General features: G+C 35.9%; 3 protein-coding genes across 6 annotated transcripts; 2 read left to right on the forward strand and 1 right to left on the reverse strand.

Annotated features, from left to right (window-relative positions):
* Positions 1-1,809: 1,809 nt before the first annotated feature.
* On the reverse strand, positions 1,810-6,459 carry LOC119081214 (coiled-coil domain-containing protein 6). Of its 4 annotated transcripts, none has more exons than XM_037189937.1 (5): positions 6,309-6,459; positions 5,593-5,774; positions 5,435-5,525; positions 4,516-5,370; positions 1,810-4,423 (listed from the first exon to the last, which is right to left on the reverse strand). In XM_037189937.1, exons 2-5 carry the CDS (start codon positions 5,709-5,711, stop codon positions 4,187-4,189), a joined length of 1,302 nt encoding a protein of 433 aa, XP_037045832.1. In that variant the 5' UTR covers positions 5,712-5,774; positions 6,309-6,459; the 3' UTR covers positions 1,810-4,186. The 4 variants fall into 4 exon arrangements, with proteins under 4 accessions (XP_037045832.1, XP_037045830.1, XP_037045829.1 ...); XM_037189935.1 differs by lacking the exon at positions 6,309-6,459 and adding an exon at positions 6,067-6,222; XM_037189934.1 differs by lacking the exon at positions 6,309-6,459 and adding an exon at positions 5,999-6,217.
* Positions 6,460-12,027: 5,568 nt separating this feature from the next.
* Positions 12,028-13,778, forward strand: LOC119081216 (glyoxylate reductase/hydroxypyruvate reductase-like). The gene is made up of 5 exons (XM_037189939.1): positions 12,028-12,326; positions 12,393-12,871; positions 12,931-13,095; positions 13,163-13,288; positions 13,360-13,778. Exons 1-5 carry the CDS (start codon positions 12,253-12,255, stop codon positions 13,476-13,478), a joined length of 963 nt encoding a protein of 320 aa, XP_037045834.1. The 5' UTR covers positions 12,028-12,252; the 3' UTR covers positions 13,479-13,778.
* A 624-nt stretch (positions 13,779-14,402) lies between these two features.
* Positions 14,403-19,262, forward strand: LOC119081212 (putative ferric-chelate reductase 1 homolog). The gene is made up of 12 exons (XM_037189932.1): positions 14,403-14,560; positions 15,750-16,015; positions 16,077-16,231; positions 16,293-16,422; positions 16,588-16,741; positions 16,798-16,940; positions 17,820-17,976; positions 18,037-18,101; positions 18,165-18,312; positions 18,369-18,520; positions 18,587-18,743; positions 18,823-19,262. Exons 2-12 carry the CDS (start codon positions 15,755-15,757, stop codon positions 18,981-18,983), a joined length of 1,683 nt encoding a protein of 560 aa, XP_037045827.1. The 5' UTR covers positions 14,403-14,560; positions 15,750-15,754; the 3' UTR covers positions 18,984-19,262.
* The last annotated feature ends 971 nt before the right edge of the window (positions 19,263-20,233 follow it).

Below are 20,233 nucleotides of genomic sequence, written 5' to 3' on the forward strand. Positions count from 1 at the left end.
TTTCCTAATGAATTTTCGTGAATTTTAATGAAATTCATGAAATCTGATGAATTTTAATGAAATTGATGAAATTTAATGAATTTCATGAAATCTGATGAATTTTGATGAAATTCATAATATCTGATGAATTTCAAAGAATAACTTATGATTTAAACGATTTATTAGTCTGAAATATAACAGAATTTATGTTTAAAATCGAACTATTCGATTTTGTACTTTATTTTTTCTTTGATTGTCGGATGGTTGCTCAAACACGCCTTTGAACAACTCCTGTTCATGACTTTTACAATTTGATTTTTCACGTCGTTTCTTCTTGCTTAACCAATACTGTACAGAAGGCGTAGGGTCAAATTTTTCCAAAGGCCTCATTTTTGTATTTACGTACAAGTAGTCAGATCAAGTGTCTTGTGAAATTGTCGAACGATCAGGGGTTTTGAACTTGTTATACACATCTGTAAATATTATTGCTATGAACTAATTGGGAGAATGATTACTGCAACTACTTACTGATCAATCGTTCAACATCGGCTGAATGCGGCTTTGTAGCAACAATTCTCGCCAAAACAATCTTGAATATGTTGAAATCGTTCGGATTGCATTCAATCAAAGCTCGTAAAATGTCGTGGGCTGAGACAAGCTGTTTTGTGCACATACTATATGGACTGCCCAGTCTTGACTTGTGTTTCTAAGTTCAGCATTGCGTGCAAGTGGTACAAGCAATATTACAGACATAAAAAAGAACATACGAAGCCTATCAAGGTTGGGAAAGCAGATGGCTTTTCAAACGGTAAAAGACCACTTGCTACAAAAACATGCTAACCGGCCATCTGCCGAAACTCAACGAACGTGGCAGATGAATCAGTGAACGTGGCAGATGAATCAGTGAACGTAGCAGATGAATCAGTGAATGTGGAAGATGAATCGGTAAATGTGGAAGATGAATCGGTAAATGTGGAAGATGAATCGGTGAATGTGGCAGATTAGTCACTGGGATTTGATGAAAATCAAGTCGAAGTGACTTCGATTCGAGGAAAACGGAGAAGAGGAACAACAAGTTCTGTAAATGAGGTCGTTCCTCTAAAAAGATCGAGACGAGCACGAAAACTGAAAAAATAATTCCGTTTTCCTCCTGTAGGTTTTTTTCCGTTTCTTGACCATCAAGATGACATTTTTGTTGAAAATAAAGATTAATGAATTTTCATGAATTTTCATGAATTTTAATGAAATCTGATGAAATTTGATGAATTTTAATGAAATTGATGAAATTTAATGAATTTTGATGAATTCTAATGAATTTTCAAGAATTTGATGAATTTAATGAATTAAAAATAGGCCCTGTTTGGATGTGTACAGAAAAGTATTTGCTATTGTGACCATTTATGAATCTTTAAACCTTACCACTTAAATGTCAGCTTTTGGACTACACATTCCTCAAATCGATTTTTAACCGTGAAGCCATGATGACACATTTTTGGCTAAATGGAAAAAAATGTAGAAGACTGCGGGCAACTTGGTCTACAGGTAATGTACATTGTCTGCTACAACTATTGTAGATTATCACGATACAAAGTCACCTGCTACAGGTAACTCTTTTTGTCAGCGAAGATGAAATCAATGTCAACAACACATTGAAATTATATTACTTTATTTCATTATTTTCAGCTTACAATTTCTTTATCGTTACAAAAAAGAATTGGTTAAGTATTTTAATAATAAGAAAAATTATACGACGAAGTATTGTCCAAAAAAAAATAAACTCCTGAACATCACCCGAAACAATATTTCCTTAACAAAAAAGGTTTTTTTTTAAGATAATAATTATGGTTAAAACTCAAACATAAAGATGCAGGTATATCACATAACAAAAAATGTAGTTGGAATACGGAAAAATTCATCCAGTTCCAACTTGAGGGTGATTAAAGCCCAGCCCATGTCAGTTCAAATGGTTTGGATCGAAATTGATGATTGAATACAGAAAAGGTCCATGGGAGGACTGTTGTTGTTTTTATTTCATTTTTTTTAGTTCTCTTCAGAAAGATGAAGATTACTTGGTATCTCAAAATTCGCTTCCCGAAGATTTAGGAAGAGTGATGGAAAATTCTTTAGTGAGAGAAAAATATTATTGCGCAGAGCGTATTGTGATGTGGCGTATATGAACCCAGCTTTTGCATAGTATGCAATACTGGAATAACAAACGGATGATACAGAACTTAATATGCGTGTCAAATTGTTCAAATCTTTTTATACTTTTCTGAAAGCACATCGTAAAGAAGGGAGAAAAAAATGATCTGTTCTACGAGGCACGGAACTCCTGTTTCCGATCGAAAGAAGAAACTTGTTCCTGTCGTACGAACCTATCTAAAGATTTATTTTGTTAGGGTCGACACTTCGAATGATGGTAAAAAAGAATTTCTGGCAGATGACAATCCAGGTAAAATCAAATTTGCTACGTAAAGAAAATTTCATTCTTAAAGAACAGTCCATGCCAACCGAAATTGTGTCTAACTGATCGACGACAATGTTATTGTGTGATTGAGAGACGTTTGGGGTGCAACATCAAACAATTGAAAATTCGCTCATTTTGACATTGCTCCCAAACCAGAACAAAAGAAATAATTTTTTCTCAACTAAGTAACGAATAGTTAAACTTTCCTAACTAGTGTATAAGTATCGCAATTTGGTCGGCTTTTTCCGACGTATTCTGGGATAAACTTATGTTAAAAGACTTGTTTATCAAATTAGATTTCAGATTCCTCCGGCTCGTGCTGGATCCTCTCATTCGATAAAAAGGCCTTTAGGATAATTACTATTTTAGGCACACGATTTGTATTGCTTTGGTATTGTATTGGCTTACGGCGTCGTGTAACAATCTGCACATACATAAGTGCCTAAAAAAGACATTTATCACTCGGTTGCTTAAATAACTATTTCAACTACGGCCCGCGAGATAGTGATAATGAAACCCGTATGAAGGTGTCTTAGTAGTGTTCTTTGAATGAGACACAAATTTGATTGGCATTAACTGTATAATATCACTTTAAAGAGTTTTCACCGGTATTAGAAGAATTTATTTTCACAACGCAGGCGAGAAAACAGTTCTCCCCACCGCTGAAACTTCGTGAGCCATTGTTGTGAAAAACGTTGTGTTTAACTCGGGAAAAAAGTTGGAAATTGCATTTAATCGGTAACAAGACATTAGAAATGCAATTTCCAACGTTTCTTCCCTCGTTGTACAAATCACTATTAAACGCTTGGGATCTGTTTAAAGAAATGTTGTGGGAGGTTAGAAGTATTCTGTCTGCTTATCATATCCGCTATTACCCTACCCATTGTAACAAAGCTCAATAAACGATTGTATCTGTCTGCCTCACTATCTGTTAGTTAATTACATTAAATATAATTGAAGAAGTGTGTTCAGTGGAAATGAACAGTAAGAAAATCGAAGAAACAAAATAAGGAAAATACAAATTAGATTATGATAATACACTTAAACGCAACACTAATTAATATAGCAATTAAAGAATATATAATAATGATGATAATTAATAATGATAAATTTAATAACCAATAAACCATACTTCGTTTTCATTCCTCAAATTGATTTTTAATTTATCGATGTAGATCTTTTAACAAAATTTCTTTTCTCTTTTTTTTTTCAATTTACTTCCCTTTACTTAAATTTCGTTTGTTTAACAAAATTATTTTTCGAAGGAAAGTAAACGTAAAATTTTAATCACCGAAACGCCTTGGACGTTCAATGATTCAACAATCACAAAAAAAATTCTCTTCACCCGACCTTTCAATGGACAATTTTTAAAGATTTTCTTCTTCCTTTCTTTTCATTATTATTTACGAATGCAAAATGGACTGTTCATTAACGAATTAATTAGAATTTATTAATAGTTAGGAAATTTGAAAAGGTAATATATATTTATGGATACATACGACGTGTGTGTGTGTGTGTTTAAGCATTAAGATGAAAAGAATTCTTTTTTGTTATATCTCGTGTTTGGTTGTGAAAAGGCATATAGGATAACAATGACTAGTCTTTTATAAACAAATTTGATTACGTTTTTGATGCAATGAATGAACAGTCCGACGCAACAAATTAACTGATCGAATTGTTTGCTTTTCTTTACGCTGGAGAATGAGGTCGACAAAAATAAAGAAGGAAATTAATCAGAAATTATTCTTTACAAACTGATGTATCCATTGGACTAGCTGGAGCGAATGCACTATTGCCAGTAAATGAAATGCAATTGTTGCTAGGCAACTGAAACGTGGACGATGATGTGAAACTATTGTTTAGTGATGCTGATCCACTGCTGTTACTGCCGGCAGCTAATATATTTGGTGCTGATGTGTTCAGTCCGACCGGTGTCGGTATAGCTGGCTTAATAAATCGTTCACTGGTTCGACGACCCTGCAACCAATTTCATTTTCGTTTTAGTTTAAGCGAATTCAACAATAACCAACCACCACAGGAATGATTGAACAAATATCACTAAAACTCACCACAATTTGTCCACACGAATAACAACGGCTCGAATGTGTGCCGCTACCTAAACCACCACCTGGGCTCAACGGACGACTACTAGACGGGCTATGTGGCACTGGACTACTAATCGTACGCTGTCGCTGTCCCAAAACGCTTTCATTGTAAAATCGTTCTTCTTCCATCTCCAACGATGATTCCGACTCGGATAAATGGCGGCAGAGAGCTTCGCGTCGTTCGACTTCCAATTGTAATTTTCGCTGTAGGCGCAAATTCTCCTCACGAATGCACTTTTCCTCTTGAGCAAATTGTTGCATCTTTTCCGTTGCCTCTTTTTGAGCTGCTGATAAGTTACTACGAAGTCTTGTCACTTCTGATCGAAGCGTTTGAATGTGCGCACTTAAATTCGAAGCCGTATCACCATTTTCGCTATTTATGTCTTTTGCACTAGTTGGATCCGACACCGGTTGATCCAATTTGATTTGTAGTGACCGCTTTTCAGTTTCCAACTTATCCATGCGCTTCCACAATTTATTCACCAGTGCTTCTTGTTCCTGTTCGAGTGTATTCTCTAATTCAACCATTTCACGACGCAACTGCTCCAAATTGGTCTGTTTGGCCAATGTTTCGGCCTCGAGTTTCTCGATTTTTCGCATCAATTTGTTTACCAAACATTCTTGCTCTTGTTCCAGTGTTTGTTCGAGCTTACACTTTTCCTGCCGTAACTGATCCAATTTGCGAGATAAATCATTCGTCAGACATTCTTCTTCGCGCTCATAGTGATGAGCCAACGTTTCTTTCTCTTTTTTGAGAGCTTGAATTTTCTTCAGCAATGTGTTCGATATAAATTCTTCCTCCTGTTCAGCCTTAGCTTGCTACAAAAAAAAATCAAAAATTAAAAAAAAATCCATTCCAAACAAATCGACGTATTGATCATACAATTGTTACGGATGCTTGACGGAGTGTACGATTTTCTTCCTGTAAAACTTTGACCCGGATTTTATACGTCTCTAGCTCTACTTTAAGAACTCTAAAAGAAGATAAAACGGAGAAGTTGTAATATCATGGAACGGACCGCCACATTATAATTGTCTCACCTGTTCTGTTGAGTCAACGATTCGATTCGTTTTTGTAGATGTTCCCTGGAAACGGGAGACGGCGGAAGCATTGTTGACCCACTGTCCAAGGAACTTTCCGATTCACATGGACTGTCCATCGTGGCTGAGTTAACTCTTTCTGGATAATTTTTTTCTTCGAAAAACTAAACAGAGATTCTAACCTACAAAAAGAAAAATCATCAATTCATTCACAGCGAACAAATCGTACTCATAGTTTGGAAAATAGTAAAACAGGCAGAGAAAGTGAAATGCTTCATGAAAATGTTTAATTTATTGGTTGATAGATAGTTTGTTAAGCAAACGATAGCCAAGATTCAATCGAAACCCAAGAATATTTGGCTCTTCTGAACATTTCAACTTTACAAGATCGTGAAAACAATTTTACTTTTTCAGTCGTAATTTCTTAACTGGGTATCATCGGGATCTTAAACGACAACAAAACAATGTTCTCACCGCTTTCAATCAATTTCCGCCTAGTTTCGTTACTTTGATTCTTTATTTCCGTAAAAAAAAACAAATTTCTTCCAAAAATCAAAAAATCAAGCAATGAATTCGTCCGCCTCAACAATTTTTTTAGGATGACACTTTGTTGTACTTCTCTTTTCATTCGTTAGATGTCGGATTTATCGCGATTGCAATATTCTCCGAAAACTTTCTGTGCAATCTTTTATCTTCTTTCAGTCGAAATTAATTACCTCAAATTTGTCTTGCATGCAACGACGATGTCAGTCTTAACATTTTCTAGAAGACCGACTTTCGATTAAATTATTTATTTTCCATTAATTGTGATTTCTTCTTCTTGGTTTAGACACAGATTAATACGGTAACAATGTGATAGATGGCGTATAATGTCTTCGAATAAATTGATGTATCCTAAAATTGTCCCAACATGTAAAAACTAAACTATTCGATTTTGAGGGTCGTTCCATTTTCTTGAATATCTAAAACATCCCATACGGTAAACCTTGTTTCACGGCACTGCTACTAGCACGAACTTAGAAAATATAGCCTTCAAATTTGACACATGCCAATTCAATGTTCATGCTAGTAGCAGTGTTGTGCTTGATCCCCAAATAATAGAAATAAAAACTTAGCAAGTGTTAGCAAAAGCAAAATTTATTATAAGTTTACCTAATCGGGCACCACACCCATCACATTTGATCGTAAAAAGGGAAGCAGAATGCACCTGTTCGAAAGTTGACAGTTGACGACAAAATGTAAATTTTTCGTACAAATCTCATTTGAACCTTCGTCAACCAATAGTAGAATAAGGTGGTTTCTAGAGAGGGTATTGTCCGTGAGCATTACCTTCAGTGTTTACATTTGATTAGTAACACCTGCAGTGCTTCACTGCTTCGTTCCGTTTCACACGTTCCGCTGCTTATTTTCTACAAAAAAAGGGACGATATCACGCGTTTTAATGTCAATCGAATAATTCTTGAAATTAAAGTTCAAATAGTGTTCAAGTGACCTACTTTGTTAATAATATTAACCCACTATGTTCAATCAATCGTCTAGCATCATTAGTTTATCCGAGGCCTACAAAGTAATAACAATTGACGATGTGTTTTGTCAAATGAACGATCAAATCAAAACTATTAGCGATGTGATGAACGTAAGTTTTAAGTGCCTAAAAACAACGAAAATCTAAATCTAAACTGAAATGTGCCGTCACAGATTCCGGCAACCTCCGCAAGAATCGTTTTAAGTCATTACAATTGGCAGTCCGACAGACTCGCAGAGAAATTTGTTGCTGCCGTCTCTAAACAGGAACGTGATGCATTTTTTCGCGATGCGAAAATATTATTCCCAAGGATCAACGATCGCAGAAAAGAAGCTGACTGTCTAATTTGTTTCGATAAGGGTATGGATCATTATGAAAAACGAACGAAACCACTTCACAGATGTTCAGGAACAGACCAGCAAGAAAATTTATCTGCCACATGCGAGATGTTTTTGGTAAAATTTTGGTTGTTTACAGTCTAAATTTTTTTTTGTAAAAATTATTTGGCAGATGATGAGAAAACCTAAGCAAGCTTGTTTGAACTAATTGGGTGTAAAATTTATTTTTTGCGTAACGAAGCTGAAAGCGTCAACTCTAGCAATATCATTCATTTTAGAGATTGTATTTCAAAGACTGCGTCACACTTTTCTCGAAGAGATTTTTGTGGGGTCAACATTGCACGTGTTCAGCTAAAGTAAAAATTAACCATCGAATTCGTTGATTTGTGATCTATAGTTTAGTCTACGAAAATATTCAGCTATTAAAGATACCACAATGCCTTGTCTGGGAGATAGAAGTTTATTGAAATTCTTAACACAGATTAAGCGCTTCGTGAGATGTGTTTTAAGACAAGCAACAGTTTTTGCAATTTTGAAAGTTCTTCACCGTTTGGTCTGGATCAAAAAAATTATTCAAAGACCAGGAAGAGTCTAGACGAAAGGTATTTATAGGGTCACTATCATTATGATAAAAAGACTGTTAAGTGTTTCCACGCATCATGAATAGTTAGCGGACTTTCAGTATAATGTTTTACACGCGCCCCTCCATGAAAACAGAATATCAAGCGTCAAAAGTTATTGTAAACCACACGTTTTTAGCTCTCTCACAGCAGACCCTGCAAACAGGTCTAGGGATCCAGGCGATGTTTTACTTAATGGTGGAGTTTGTTTATGTTATTCGTCAAAGAGAGAAATTTGATACGAAGGCGGAGCTTACTCTCCGTCAACAAGAAGTGTTATGCACATCGAACGATCAACTCGTTCGGCTTTACATCGCGTATTTTCGTAGCACATTTTGTCGCACTTTTTCCAGAAAGGATGCGAATATAATTTTTTCGCACAAATTCAGGCTACAATTTAGCGTTGTGTCAATTCGTCTTTTAATGGCGCAGCCAGGAAAAAACGATGTGCTGATTTTAATGCTCACCGTATGCGAAAGTAACTCATAGTTGAGATGGGAGGACTTTAAATATTAATCTAGTTGGTCAAAAATTCTGATGAACAGCTTTTTAAAGATCGTCAGTGGGCAAATGATCTGGTATAACGTATAAACTATAAAAAATGCAGCTGAGAAATAATGCGTGTGGTGTCGAAAAAACTACTCTCAAGAAGTGAGTTGGGAATATGGCTCAACCGAGGAAAAGCACATTGAATTTACACGTTTGATTCGCGGCATAAGTGCGCTTCAGAATTCACACCATAAGTCGCTGCAAATTCAAAATGAAACGCACAACAACCAAATTAAATTCAGCGTTGTGTTTGGTCAACTCGTTTAATATAAGAATGCATTGAAATTTATTTTTTAATTCATTGGTTCATCCATCGATTCATCAAAAATTTGAATTCTGAAGCAGAAGCGCACTTATAATGCTTAGTTTCCTCTTACCAAAAAAGTACTCCATGTTAGAGACAAAATTGATTTTTTTCCATTTTTCCTTTGATTATTTGACAGCTTGCCCTCTCACGGAGTACTTTTTGTTGAGTGGAATGGACACTTAACGTGAATTTGAATTTTCGATGAATCGATGGAGGAACCAATGAATTAAAAAATAAATTTCAACGCATTCTCATATAAAAATAAAGCGAGTTGACCGAACACAACGCTGCCTTTGATTTGGTTGTTGTGCGTCTCATTTTGAATTTGAAGCGGACTTATTGTGTGAATTATAACGCATGAACTTCTTATCTGTTATATTACACAACACCTCGTGAATGTTGTTGATACAATCCACAAATTCTTGTATAACATCGTGCGTTTGTGTATGATTCACGCCGTAAGTGTGCCTAAAATTTGAATTTTAAGTGAACGATTCGATGAAAAATTAACCGAAAAATATACATTTCAACGCTTCATTGTATGAAAATGACAATACGTTAGAAAGACCTCCGCACTTTCCATTTTGAATTTCGACCGCACTTCCGGCGTGAATTGTGGCGGGACAAGAAGGTAATGCAAATACACGAAAATAAGCGGGACCCTACTTTGAGGTGAATTTATTCTATATAGATACACATACGTACAGCAAGTTGTAAATTTATAGGAAATTCACCCGAAAGTTGGGTCCCGTAATTTCCGTGATCCTTGACAATAAAGGTGGTAAAACTGTACAGTGTATTCTGTCATAGAAAATTTTACAATTTAAAAATAAATTAAATAAAGTATGAGCAGCGATGTCATTTTTTGTGTTGAAAATATTACCTCATGTTACCATTTCGGTATTCGAAAAATAAATAATTTGTGATTGTGACGTGTTTTTTTTGTTTTGCTCCGTTATTTTGGTGTGCAAAAATGAAATAAAGTTGAAAATTTAAAAAAATCAGTGTCGCATTTGTCAAAATAAGGTGGTAGTTTGACTGCATCAAAACGAAGTTTGGTTGCTAGAGAGGGTATTGGTAAATAGAATGCCATCAATCTGAACTTAATCATTTAAATAAAACACAAATGTAATGAAAAATATAAAAATATTTTAATTGAATCGATTTTTAATCATTAATTTAAGTGTTCAGTCACATCAGTAATAATTGACGACAAATTTTTATCACCATCAACAGTTATAGCTAGCTCGGTAGAATCCGGAATTTCTAGAGTATTCAATTGACTCTGCAACATATTGGCCTTCATAAAATGTCCTTCACGCCGGCCAATTCGTTCGGCTAAAACACTTTCCGAGCAATTCAAAAACACGAAAATTGTTTTGAATTTCGTACGAAAATCGTCTTCGAAACCAGCATAGCATCCGCTTAAAATGTCTCTGTATATTTTCTTCAACGAGGAACATGCGACAACCACTTGAACGCCGGTTAAATCACTTTCACGTCTTTCATTTACCCTTCGTTGGTAAGCCATTATGAGATTTTCTCTAACCGTTTTCAGCCAAGGAAAACGATCGTTGTCGGTTAGAGGGATTGCATTACTCATTTTCTCTATATTTGATGGTGGGTGCAGAGAATCAGCATCGATATACTCACACTGATAGTGTTGGGATAGAGCCGATGCTACCTCGCTCTTTCCGCATGCAGCCGGTCCCATTACGACTATAGTTTGCCCTGTTATGCCCATCTCAGTAATTGTTACACCTTTGTATTCAAAATAAATGCCACAAATCGATTTTAATTTTACTAATGTCTCTTGATTGTGCTTATTTTATGAAGCGAATATGATTTCTTATCAACAAATCTAACGAGATTAATAAATTTATTCTCAGCTGTGTGCCGAGTAAACTACACTTATAATGCGAACACTACGTATACCAAGCCATACATACAGTGTTTTCATTTGTTTTAACTTGATTTACAACAAAACTTAAAATGAAATTACGATAATACCGTTCTAATGCCCTTCTAGGTGTTCATTTTATCAATTTCGGAACAAGTTCAAGTTTTTCTTGTTTTATTAGAATGTATGCCCTTGACTTGACTACTCAAAAACTAAGTTAGTTTTTATTGCAACGCACACAGAGACTTTATACGTCCAAGACTAAAACAAAAAGCTGAAAATTATTTATTACACGACATAAGTATCGTACGCCACATACATTTTATAATCGAAAATACAGATATGACAGAAATATAGCGGATGGGTTCGAATATTATTGTTAGTAGAGGAAATATAATGAAAAGGTGCGAGTGGGTCTGGGTAGATTAGATTGAGACAATTTGAAATTATAAATTTGAATTGATGACAATGTGATGCGTGACGAGTAAAAATTAACAGTCTTGCAGCTCTGTAGTAACCGCATACACATTGATTACAAAATTAGGAGGCCACAACTTGATTTCACTGTGTTCATACACTTCTAACATCTAACATAGAGAATTTGAAAGCGGACACTGTCACATTTTGGGTCTTCCAATTTTGTAAACAATGTGCATGCTGTTGCCAGAGAGCTGCCTTGGTCTCTGACAACGCTTTCAACCCCTTAATTATTAGAATTAGACTAGAAACAAATGTAGTAAAGATCGGTTGAAATAGTAATTTATGCAACAAGTTGCGAAATGTAGTTGTTGTTTACACTAAATATGAAGTTATAATCACATCGTGTGATTTTTGATCTTAGGCGAACTAAGGTTGTACCGTTTTGTCCTCCAGAGTAAATATTAGAAGTGGATTTCGTGTGTTGCCTCAATTCACGCCGTAACGGTCGAAACTCAAAATGAAAAGTGCGGAGGTCTTAACGTAGCGTCATTTTCATACAAGGAGCGTTGAAATGTATTTTTCGGTTCATTTTTTTATTGACTCGTTCACAATAAATTCAAATTTTAGGCACACTTACGGCTGGATTTTAGGGAAAAAATCATATTCAATTAAAACCGAAAAAAACACAAAATTTTTTGAACATTTCTGTCATACTCGTCAAATTTTACCGTCACACATTACGTTTCCGAAAAAGAAAAAAAAATAGAAAAAGACCACATACCACCATTCCATAATTTCTACTATCTGAACGTGTTTTCATATCACCAAGTTCGTAAGTTAGTGCGGGTCAGCTGATAGTTGGAGAACGTTGAATTTAATTTTTGAAACAAAGTGATTTAGATAAGAAAAATTTGTCTGTTATAATACTCAAGATAAGTGTATTTCGTAATTTTGAGTCTAATTAGATTTAGTATTGGCACCGTAAACAATTACATGTCAGCATGTCAGATATCCCTAAAGTATTAGTTAGTCATCCGAGGTATCCTGACGCAGGTGTGAGGCTTTTAAAGTCAAAGTAATGTTGAACAAATTTTTGTCGTCATTATTGTGCAGTTTATTTAAAAGGAAATCTATTTTGTAGATTTGAAGTAATAATTTGTGAAGGAATCGAACGAGAGGAAATTATACGCAAATGTGTTGGTGTCGATGGAATACTATGGGCTAACTGTGAACGATTAGACGCTGAAATTTTGGACAGTGCTGGTCCCCAGTTAAAAGCAATTGTAACTGGTACGGCTGGATTTGACTATGTTGACTTGACTGAAATAGAAAAACGAGGCATACGATTCGGATATACACCGAATGTACCAAATAATGCTGTCGCCGATCTTGCCATAGGTTTGATGATAGCTGCCGCACGACGATTCACAGAAGGATATCGTCAAATAGTTGACGAAAGCTGGCAACTGAATGACCCGTCGTGGATGCTTGGACAAGATATTACGAATTCAACTGTCGGGATAGTAGGATTCGGTAGAATTGGACAAGTTATCGCCAGAAGATTGACGGGATTTGATGTTGCTAAAATAATTTATTCAGGCAATAGCGAGAAATCGGAAGGTATGCAATTCATTATTAATTGTGAAGCTGGTGGGATTTTATAAAATAATTTAATTTAGGTCGAAAGCTCGGAGCTACTTTCGTACCTTTCGAAAATTTATTGGTGGAAAGTGATTTCATTTTTATAGCTTGTCCACTAACAAACCAAACCAAAAACTTATTCGACAAAGATGTCTTTACCAAAATGAAACCAACTAGCGTATTAATAAACATTGCTCGAGGAGGTTCGAACATTTAAATATTAACAAGAGTCAGCTTAAGTAAGATATTAAATCTCTTTCTTTAACAAAGGTATCATTAAGCAAGCAGATCTAATAGACGCATTGCAATCACGAAGTATTTTTGCGGCTGGGTTAGATGTAATGGACCCGGAACCACTTACAAAGGATCATCCACTTACAAAACTATCGAATTGTGGTAAAAATTGTTTCCTATCCTTTCACTATTTTTGCAACACGATATCGCTAATTATTGTAATTTGAATTTAGTCTTGACACCACACTTGGGATCGGCAGCAACTCAGACCAGAGAAAACGTATCCATAAAATCGGCACAAAATCTTATAAATGGCATTGAAGACATACCAATGATTTATTCGCTTCAATAGATTCCTGCAAGTAGCCAAACGATAGATTCGATATTTTGATAAGTGATAGAAAGTGGAATTGTTTAGGACTAGGCTTAAACTTGTCTCACTAGGTTTCTCCTCTTTTTATCACTTAGTACAAAATCAGGCCGGACAAGCTCAAAAAAGCCCTTCAGGATTTGTATAAAAAAAATCTGTAGAAAACCCTTCATTGCCCTGTGGGGACTGTGGAGTCTGAAAAATACATTTTTAATACAATAGTAAATTAAGTGAACTCAGATGCAGAACGAATAAATTTACCTCGATATTGTTCCACCCTAACTTCTGGTTTCTTGTTCATCTTGCAAATATTGATGGATTTGGAAAAATTGGTGAAAATCGCGATAATGGGAATTCCTTTGATTGACTGACGTGCGATTGATATCAGAATCAGAACTGATAAAATTTTAATTAATCTAACGGCGATAAAAAATGACTTGTAATAAATACTAAACTAAAAGCTTCCCCATTACGCCACTAAACAAAATATAGACGTGCGGTTTTGGAAATTTTCATGGATTTAAATAATCTGCAGGACTCACCTTATCATTGAGAAAATGAGAAAATTTACAATTCTTGCAACCTCTTGAAAAGCGACAATGGACGTGGATGACAATGTTAGCTACTTACATAGCACGGAGTAACGCGTCCTTATTTTTCAATGTGACCAGAAGAACCATCAAGCTTCCTAAAACCATACCGTACCATGTCTGACGTTAAATATTTACCTAGAACTAGACCCATCGAGTTGAATATATTTACATCAATGTCTGTGTCGTTCGAGTATTTGTTTGGACGACTGAGTCATAAGTACTTTTTATCCAGATGGATTACGGTAATTCTTTTTGTAAAGACATTTGATTTAAATTTATTATACTTAATTGTGTTTGCCGATAAGGAAGCTACTATTTACTAAAGAAAGGAATCAGTTTCAGTTCGCGGTCAACTGTCTTAGGGTAAACACATCGGAGAGTGGTTTCTGAGAAAATAATAATTTCGATTGCATCAATTTTGCCGAAAGTGTTAGAAAAATTGTACCGACAGTTAATTGAAAATCGATTCTGGTATGTACGCTTTTCAGAAAATTGTATCTAAAACTTTATATTTTGGCCAACAAAGCCTTTTTCTGCTTCAGGGCCGAAAATGAGCTCAATTTTGCATTTTCTTTTGTCGAGTTTTCGTTCGTCCTTTTCGTTCGTCCTAAAATTTTGTATGGAGCACTGTCAAGTTTCAGTACACTATTTAGAGTACCACTTCTGCTTGAAGTGCGTTGATTTTAGGCAATTTCTCCCGAACGAAGTGAGTGTCCAAGACATGTAATTTTTAATAAAGAAAAGATGAAAATCCAAGAAATAATCCAAAATTTTCGGCCCCGACGCATGAAAAATTACATATGTACTTTGTTCGTGGCACAATTGCCTAGTGAGGGCTACATGCGAAATTGCCTAAAATCAATCGTCCAAAACAGATACACAAATAACATGCTTCGGGCCGATAATGAGGGCAATTTTGATTTTTTTTTCTGAGAATCGGCTCACGGTCACGTTTTTTTGTAGCACTAGTGGAGCGATATGCAAGAAAGATACGATCCCATATATCTTTTCATGCCTTGGGAATAAATTTCGGAATTTTTCTCGTAATTTAGGCCCTCGGTGGACGGTTGATTTTAGGCACTTTCGCTTGTCGCCCTGTTCGGACTACAAAGCGCCGGTTAAATCTACCGTCCACCACAGATACGGGAATATGTGCCTAACATGCGTAACAGTACGAAAAAAAAATAAAAAAATTCAAAATTCCAGTTTTTGTTCTCGTAGCTAGATTGTTGATATGGTTTGATAACGACGCCGACATGTCTACTTATTTCATTCGTCGAAGAAAAACCGTACTTTTCATAATTTAAGTGCTTTTTTCAACGCCCTCGGCAAGTGAAATTGCAGATCTCAAAAAGAAAAATGGAAAATCGTGTCTCGACTTTTTTAGCTTTATCAGCACTTTTTCGAAAAGTTTTGCAAAACATTTTTCGCGGATTTTGTTTTTAATTTAGACAAGAAAGTACTCTCAACAAACATCGGTTATTATGCAATTTCGCTGTATGTCTTGTTTAGAAATTCGGTTGCTTCCACGCCACCAGCAAGCGTAAAAGTAACAATCACACTCTTGTTTATGTGAAAATTACTTTCTAGCTTGGATACTTGATCTATAGCTTAAAATGTAAGAGCCACAAATGTCTAAATATGTACTCCATTTACTTAGATCGAATGATGTGGCATTCAACTATCTTCGTTCTCATCGCAATTCTTCATCTGTCTACATCAGCATCACTCTGCGGAACAAGCAACGAAATACCAATCCATAACAATGTTCCACCAATGACAACAATTTCACCGTTCAACATATTGACGTCAGTTTCAACTGCGCATCAAAGTGAAATAGTAACTCTTCGAATTAAGTCGATTTTATCAGAACTTAAGTTTGAAGGATTTATTGTTCATGCATTTAGCACGAGCCGAGGCGAAGTTGTGAGTAACGCAAATTCCATCATAATTTAAATTACGATAATTTTGAGCGATTAATTTTAAGCTCGGGAGGTTTACTTCATCACGTGCAGGATTAAAATTAGGCAATTGTGATAGCGAAGACAATATTGCAACATATCAAGCATATCCGGGAGGTGTAGATGAAGTGGAATTGCAATGGCAGGCTCCGAGTGATTACGTGGGAGAAATTCTATTCAAGTTTGAAATGAATTTATGAAGCACATAGAGATGTGGATGGTAATGGTACATTTTTTTATAGTGCAACGGTAACTCAGGATTACGATACATTTTGGGTTGGAATTAAGTCGAATTCGTTAGAAATTATTGAAAACGAGATTTCAACTTCATCAGCAATACCTTCGAATCACAATAAACAATTTTTATCTAAGGTTTGTATCAGGTGATATTATTGGTAAAATTATTGGAGTTTACTGAAATTTACTGAATCAAAACAAAAATTCAGTAAATTTTTGGTAAATTCGGTATACAATATATCTTGATCGGGCATTGATCGATTGTGTTTGAATGATAAAATCGATAAATTTCTAATGCAGCGACAAGCTCCCACTTCAATTTACGAAGGATGTGGATCGACGAAAACTTGCGTTGGGTACCCTTTGAATTGTGAGCAAAACCAAACATGCAGAGCTGTTACTACGGCGAGGATTGTTGATAAACGGTTTTTTTTCGAGCTGCAATCTAGTGCTGGTTGGTTTCATGATACAAGAGCATTTGTTTCGTATCTCATCAATACCTATTTTCAGATAATGTCGGCTACGTTTCTCTTGGATTGTCCAGGTCAGATCAAATGGGTGACTGTTCAGTTATGGAATGTTTGCGCGAGAACGGCAGTATTTATCAATATAACTCGTGGAATTTTCGGCGATCTAATACGAGAGAGGGAGTTGTAAGTAGATTTTTCAACAAAAAATTCCTCCAAAATTCTTAGTCGCGAAATATATATGACGTCACTTATCGACATTAAGTAATAAATTGCTTCTTAAAGTATGACATAATCTAGTAAAATCTACAAAGATTCGAAATCAAAATGCGATAACGATATAAAGCACGTGGATCAATATACGAATATCTTCAGTTTGGACTTTGCATGTCTGCATTTATTCAATCAATCAATCAATGCAATGCGAATACTTAAAAAATTAGTTGATCTTGATTTCGATGAAAAGGTTGGCCATGGCCTTGTTCTTAATAACTTCTTATTGACAAAGCAGATGGATAGGTTTGATCAGTACCGGACTGGCTCGAAAAAGCCCATCGGGGGCTCCATGCAACTCAATTTAAAAAGGCCCACAAACTAAAAATTCTGATACAAAAATCCAAAAGGCCCATCGGGAATTCCCCGAATTCACCATATGGCCAGTCCGCGCCTGGCGTTTGATCAACGCAGATCTGTAGCAACCGCATAAAATCGGACAGTGTCAGCTTGCAAATTTCGTTATGTTAGAAGTGGATGAAAACAGTGTAATGAAACTAAAAGATCTATGCGGCTACTAGAGATCTGCTTTGGTTTGATGTAACCTCTTACAGACTAGTCCTTGATTTAAAATCTTCAGGACTTAAATTTGTGTCGTTGCATCATGATCGTCAAACTTAGAAATTTAAACGATGTTGCGTTGCTTGTTGTGAGACCAAATAAACAGCAAGCAACACAACATCGCCGTTGCAATTTCAATAGTTTTAACATATTTGACGATGGTGATGTTGATAACAGATGTCCTACCTGTCTACCTGCTTAGTCAACATAATTCTGTATTTCTTTCACTAGCCGCAAAACATCACTACGCTGCTTGAATCATCCTATCTCGATGGCACTATTTACTGCAAATTTGAACGCGATCCGTCTTCGGTGGTACTTGGAAGTGAATTTGACTTGGAAGCCGAAAGATTTTATTTCTTGGTTGCTATCGGTACTAACTTCTCACGTAAGTTACAGAAATTTAACAGATTATACTCCAATCCAGATAAATTTACGGTTTTCATAGCGACAGCAATTTTGCATCATAACCTGGGACGATCGGCATCTACACAACCACAGGAAATAATTAGAGTACATATCAATTGTAACGTTCAAGCGAGACATTGTTTCGAGATTTCATACATACATTTTTAGGAGGTCGATCCTATTTATCAAGGATGTGGAACGGACAAAATTTGTTTCGGTATGCCAATTGGATGTTTAAATGAATCATCATGTGACGCAGTTGCTGCGGTTCTGGTTGAAAATGATCTTTACGAATTTGAATTGCAATCCGAAGATGGTAACGTTTAAATGGTACCGATCTTTGGCCTTATCTTATGCCTATTTTTCTTGCAGCAAGGGCCGCTTACGTTTCCTTCGCTCTATCTAGGGACAGGATAATGGGCGACGATTCAGTCATGGAGTGCATACTACAGAACGGTACTGTTCGAGCATACACTTCTTGGAATGTTGCACGTCCAGATATCGGAAATACAAGAGAGGGCGTGGTAAATTATAGTCTAGCCAAACGGAACACCATGTGAGAAACGATAATTTTACCTATGTTTTTCCAGGAACAAGACATCATTGAACAGATCAATGGAACTTATATTGATGGAAAAATCTACTGTAAAATCAGACGTGATAAAGCGACACATATACTTGGCCATGAATTCAATTTAGCATGGGCAGATTTTCACTTTATGTTAGCCACTGGAACTGGTCTCGTAGGTAATTTCGTTACTATTGCCATGCTATTGATACAGAAGCGTTCGTTTGCATGCAATTTGTTTCTCTTTTCTTCTTCCAGCAAATGGTATTGGGGGACACGATCTGAACCGCACTGTGTCCCAGGAAACATTTGAATTACCTGGAAGAAGGAGTGCCGCACCATTTGTACAGATTTCTGCAATTACAATTGTTGCTTGGTTGTTAGCAACCAGTTGCGCACACTTCTTTCGCAGGCTATAAGTTCATATAATTTCGTTGGCATGACAGGATCGCTTACCAAATATTACCAAAATCATTGTAGCATAATAAATCGTAGCCCATTGTGATCACATAGATAAATAGAATATTCAGCAGATTTGATAAAAATTAGTTTACAATTAAGACAAATGATTGTGAGATAAGCTTAGCAACTACTCAGCTTCCCACGCCTCAACTACGGCTGTCAACATGTTATTCTTAGCAGTGATAAATGATTTTGAGAATAACATCAACCGAAATAAAAACCATGTTGTAACCAGACTAAAATTTTTGAAAAGCTTCCTTCTGGATCATTTGAACTGAGGGATTCTTTTGAAAAACAGCCCGCTGAAATCGGACGCATCTTTTTTACATGTGCCTAGAAAGGTATTATGGTTACTAGAAGCCATTTCCAAAAAAAAATCCTCGACGTTTGTGTGATTCCTGTGTGATGCTGACCCACATTATGCCTTCCAGCCGGAGAAGTTCTATTAATCAGTTCGTTTGAGTGTTACTTGAAAGACATTTTGAAACAAAACATTGATTTACTAACTAAAATTAAGAACAGCGAAAATAATGGAATTCGAAAGCTCACTTCCGAAGAGGTACGGAATTTTTTATATGTGCCCAGAAAGTTATTCGACCTAGAAGCCAAAACCACTTTCAAAAAAAATTCTTCGAAGACATGCGCTTTTCTTACAGGTGTGTTGTGACATTAGAAAGATAATTCTATGTTGTTTCAGGGCAAATAGAGTCTTACGAAGTTTAACGTGTTGCCGGTTATTGCGACGTGTCAACTTTAGGCATACCGGAAAGTGCTAAGGGAGTCAAGGAATACCTCCAAATAAATTTCTAAAAATCATCAATCGGTATTCCTCGACTCTTTTAGCCACTTTCCGGCATGAATAAGGTGCCTGCTAGAGCATTATATCCTTATTGTTAAACATTTCAACTTCCCATATTTCATCGTAGCTGCTTCTAGGGTCGAATACCTTGCTGGGCACATATAAAAAATTCCACTGGAAAATGTGTCCGATTACGGTATGCTATTTTTGAAAAGATAGATGATATGCTTCCAAACTAACATCTCTTCAGTAAATAATGATGATTCATAAAACGCACAATATTCACTTCCTGGTGGGGAAGACAAAAGAACAAAAGAAACGTTAACGGCAATTTTGAAAATTTAGAACGTCCTCTCTTCTAAGTCGATAAAAGAGCCACTAGTAAATTCTGCTGCCACTGCCTTCGTG

Source organism: Bradysia coprophila, unplaced genomic scaffold, assembly GCF_014529535.1.
Source record: "Bradysia coprophila strain Holo2 unplaced genomic scaffold, BU_Bcop_v1 contig_358, whole genome shotgun sequence".
Taxonomy (NCBI): domain Eukaryota; kingdom Metazoa; phylum Arthropoda; class Insecta; order Diptera; family Sciaridae; genus Bradysia; species Bradysia coprophila.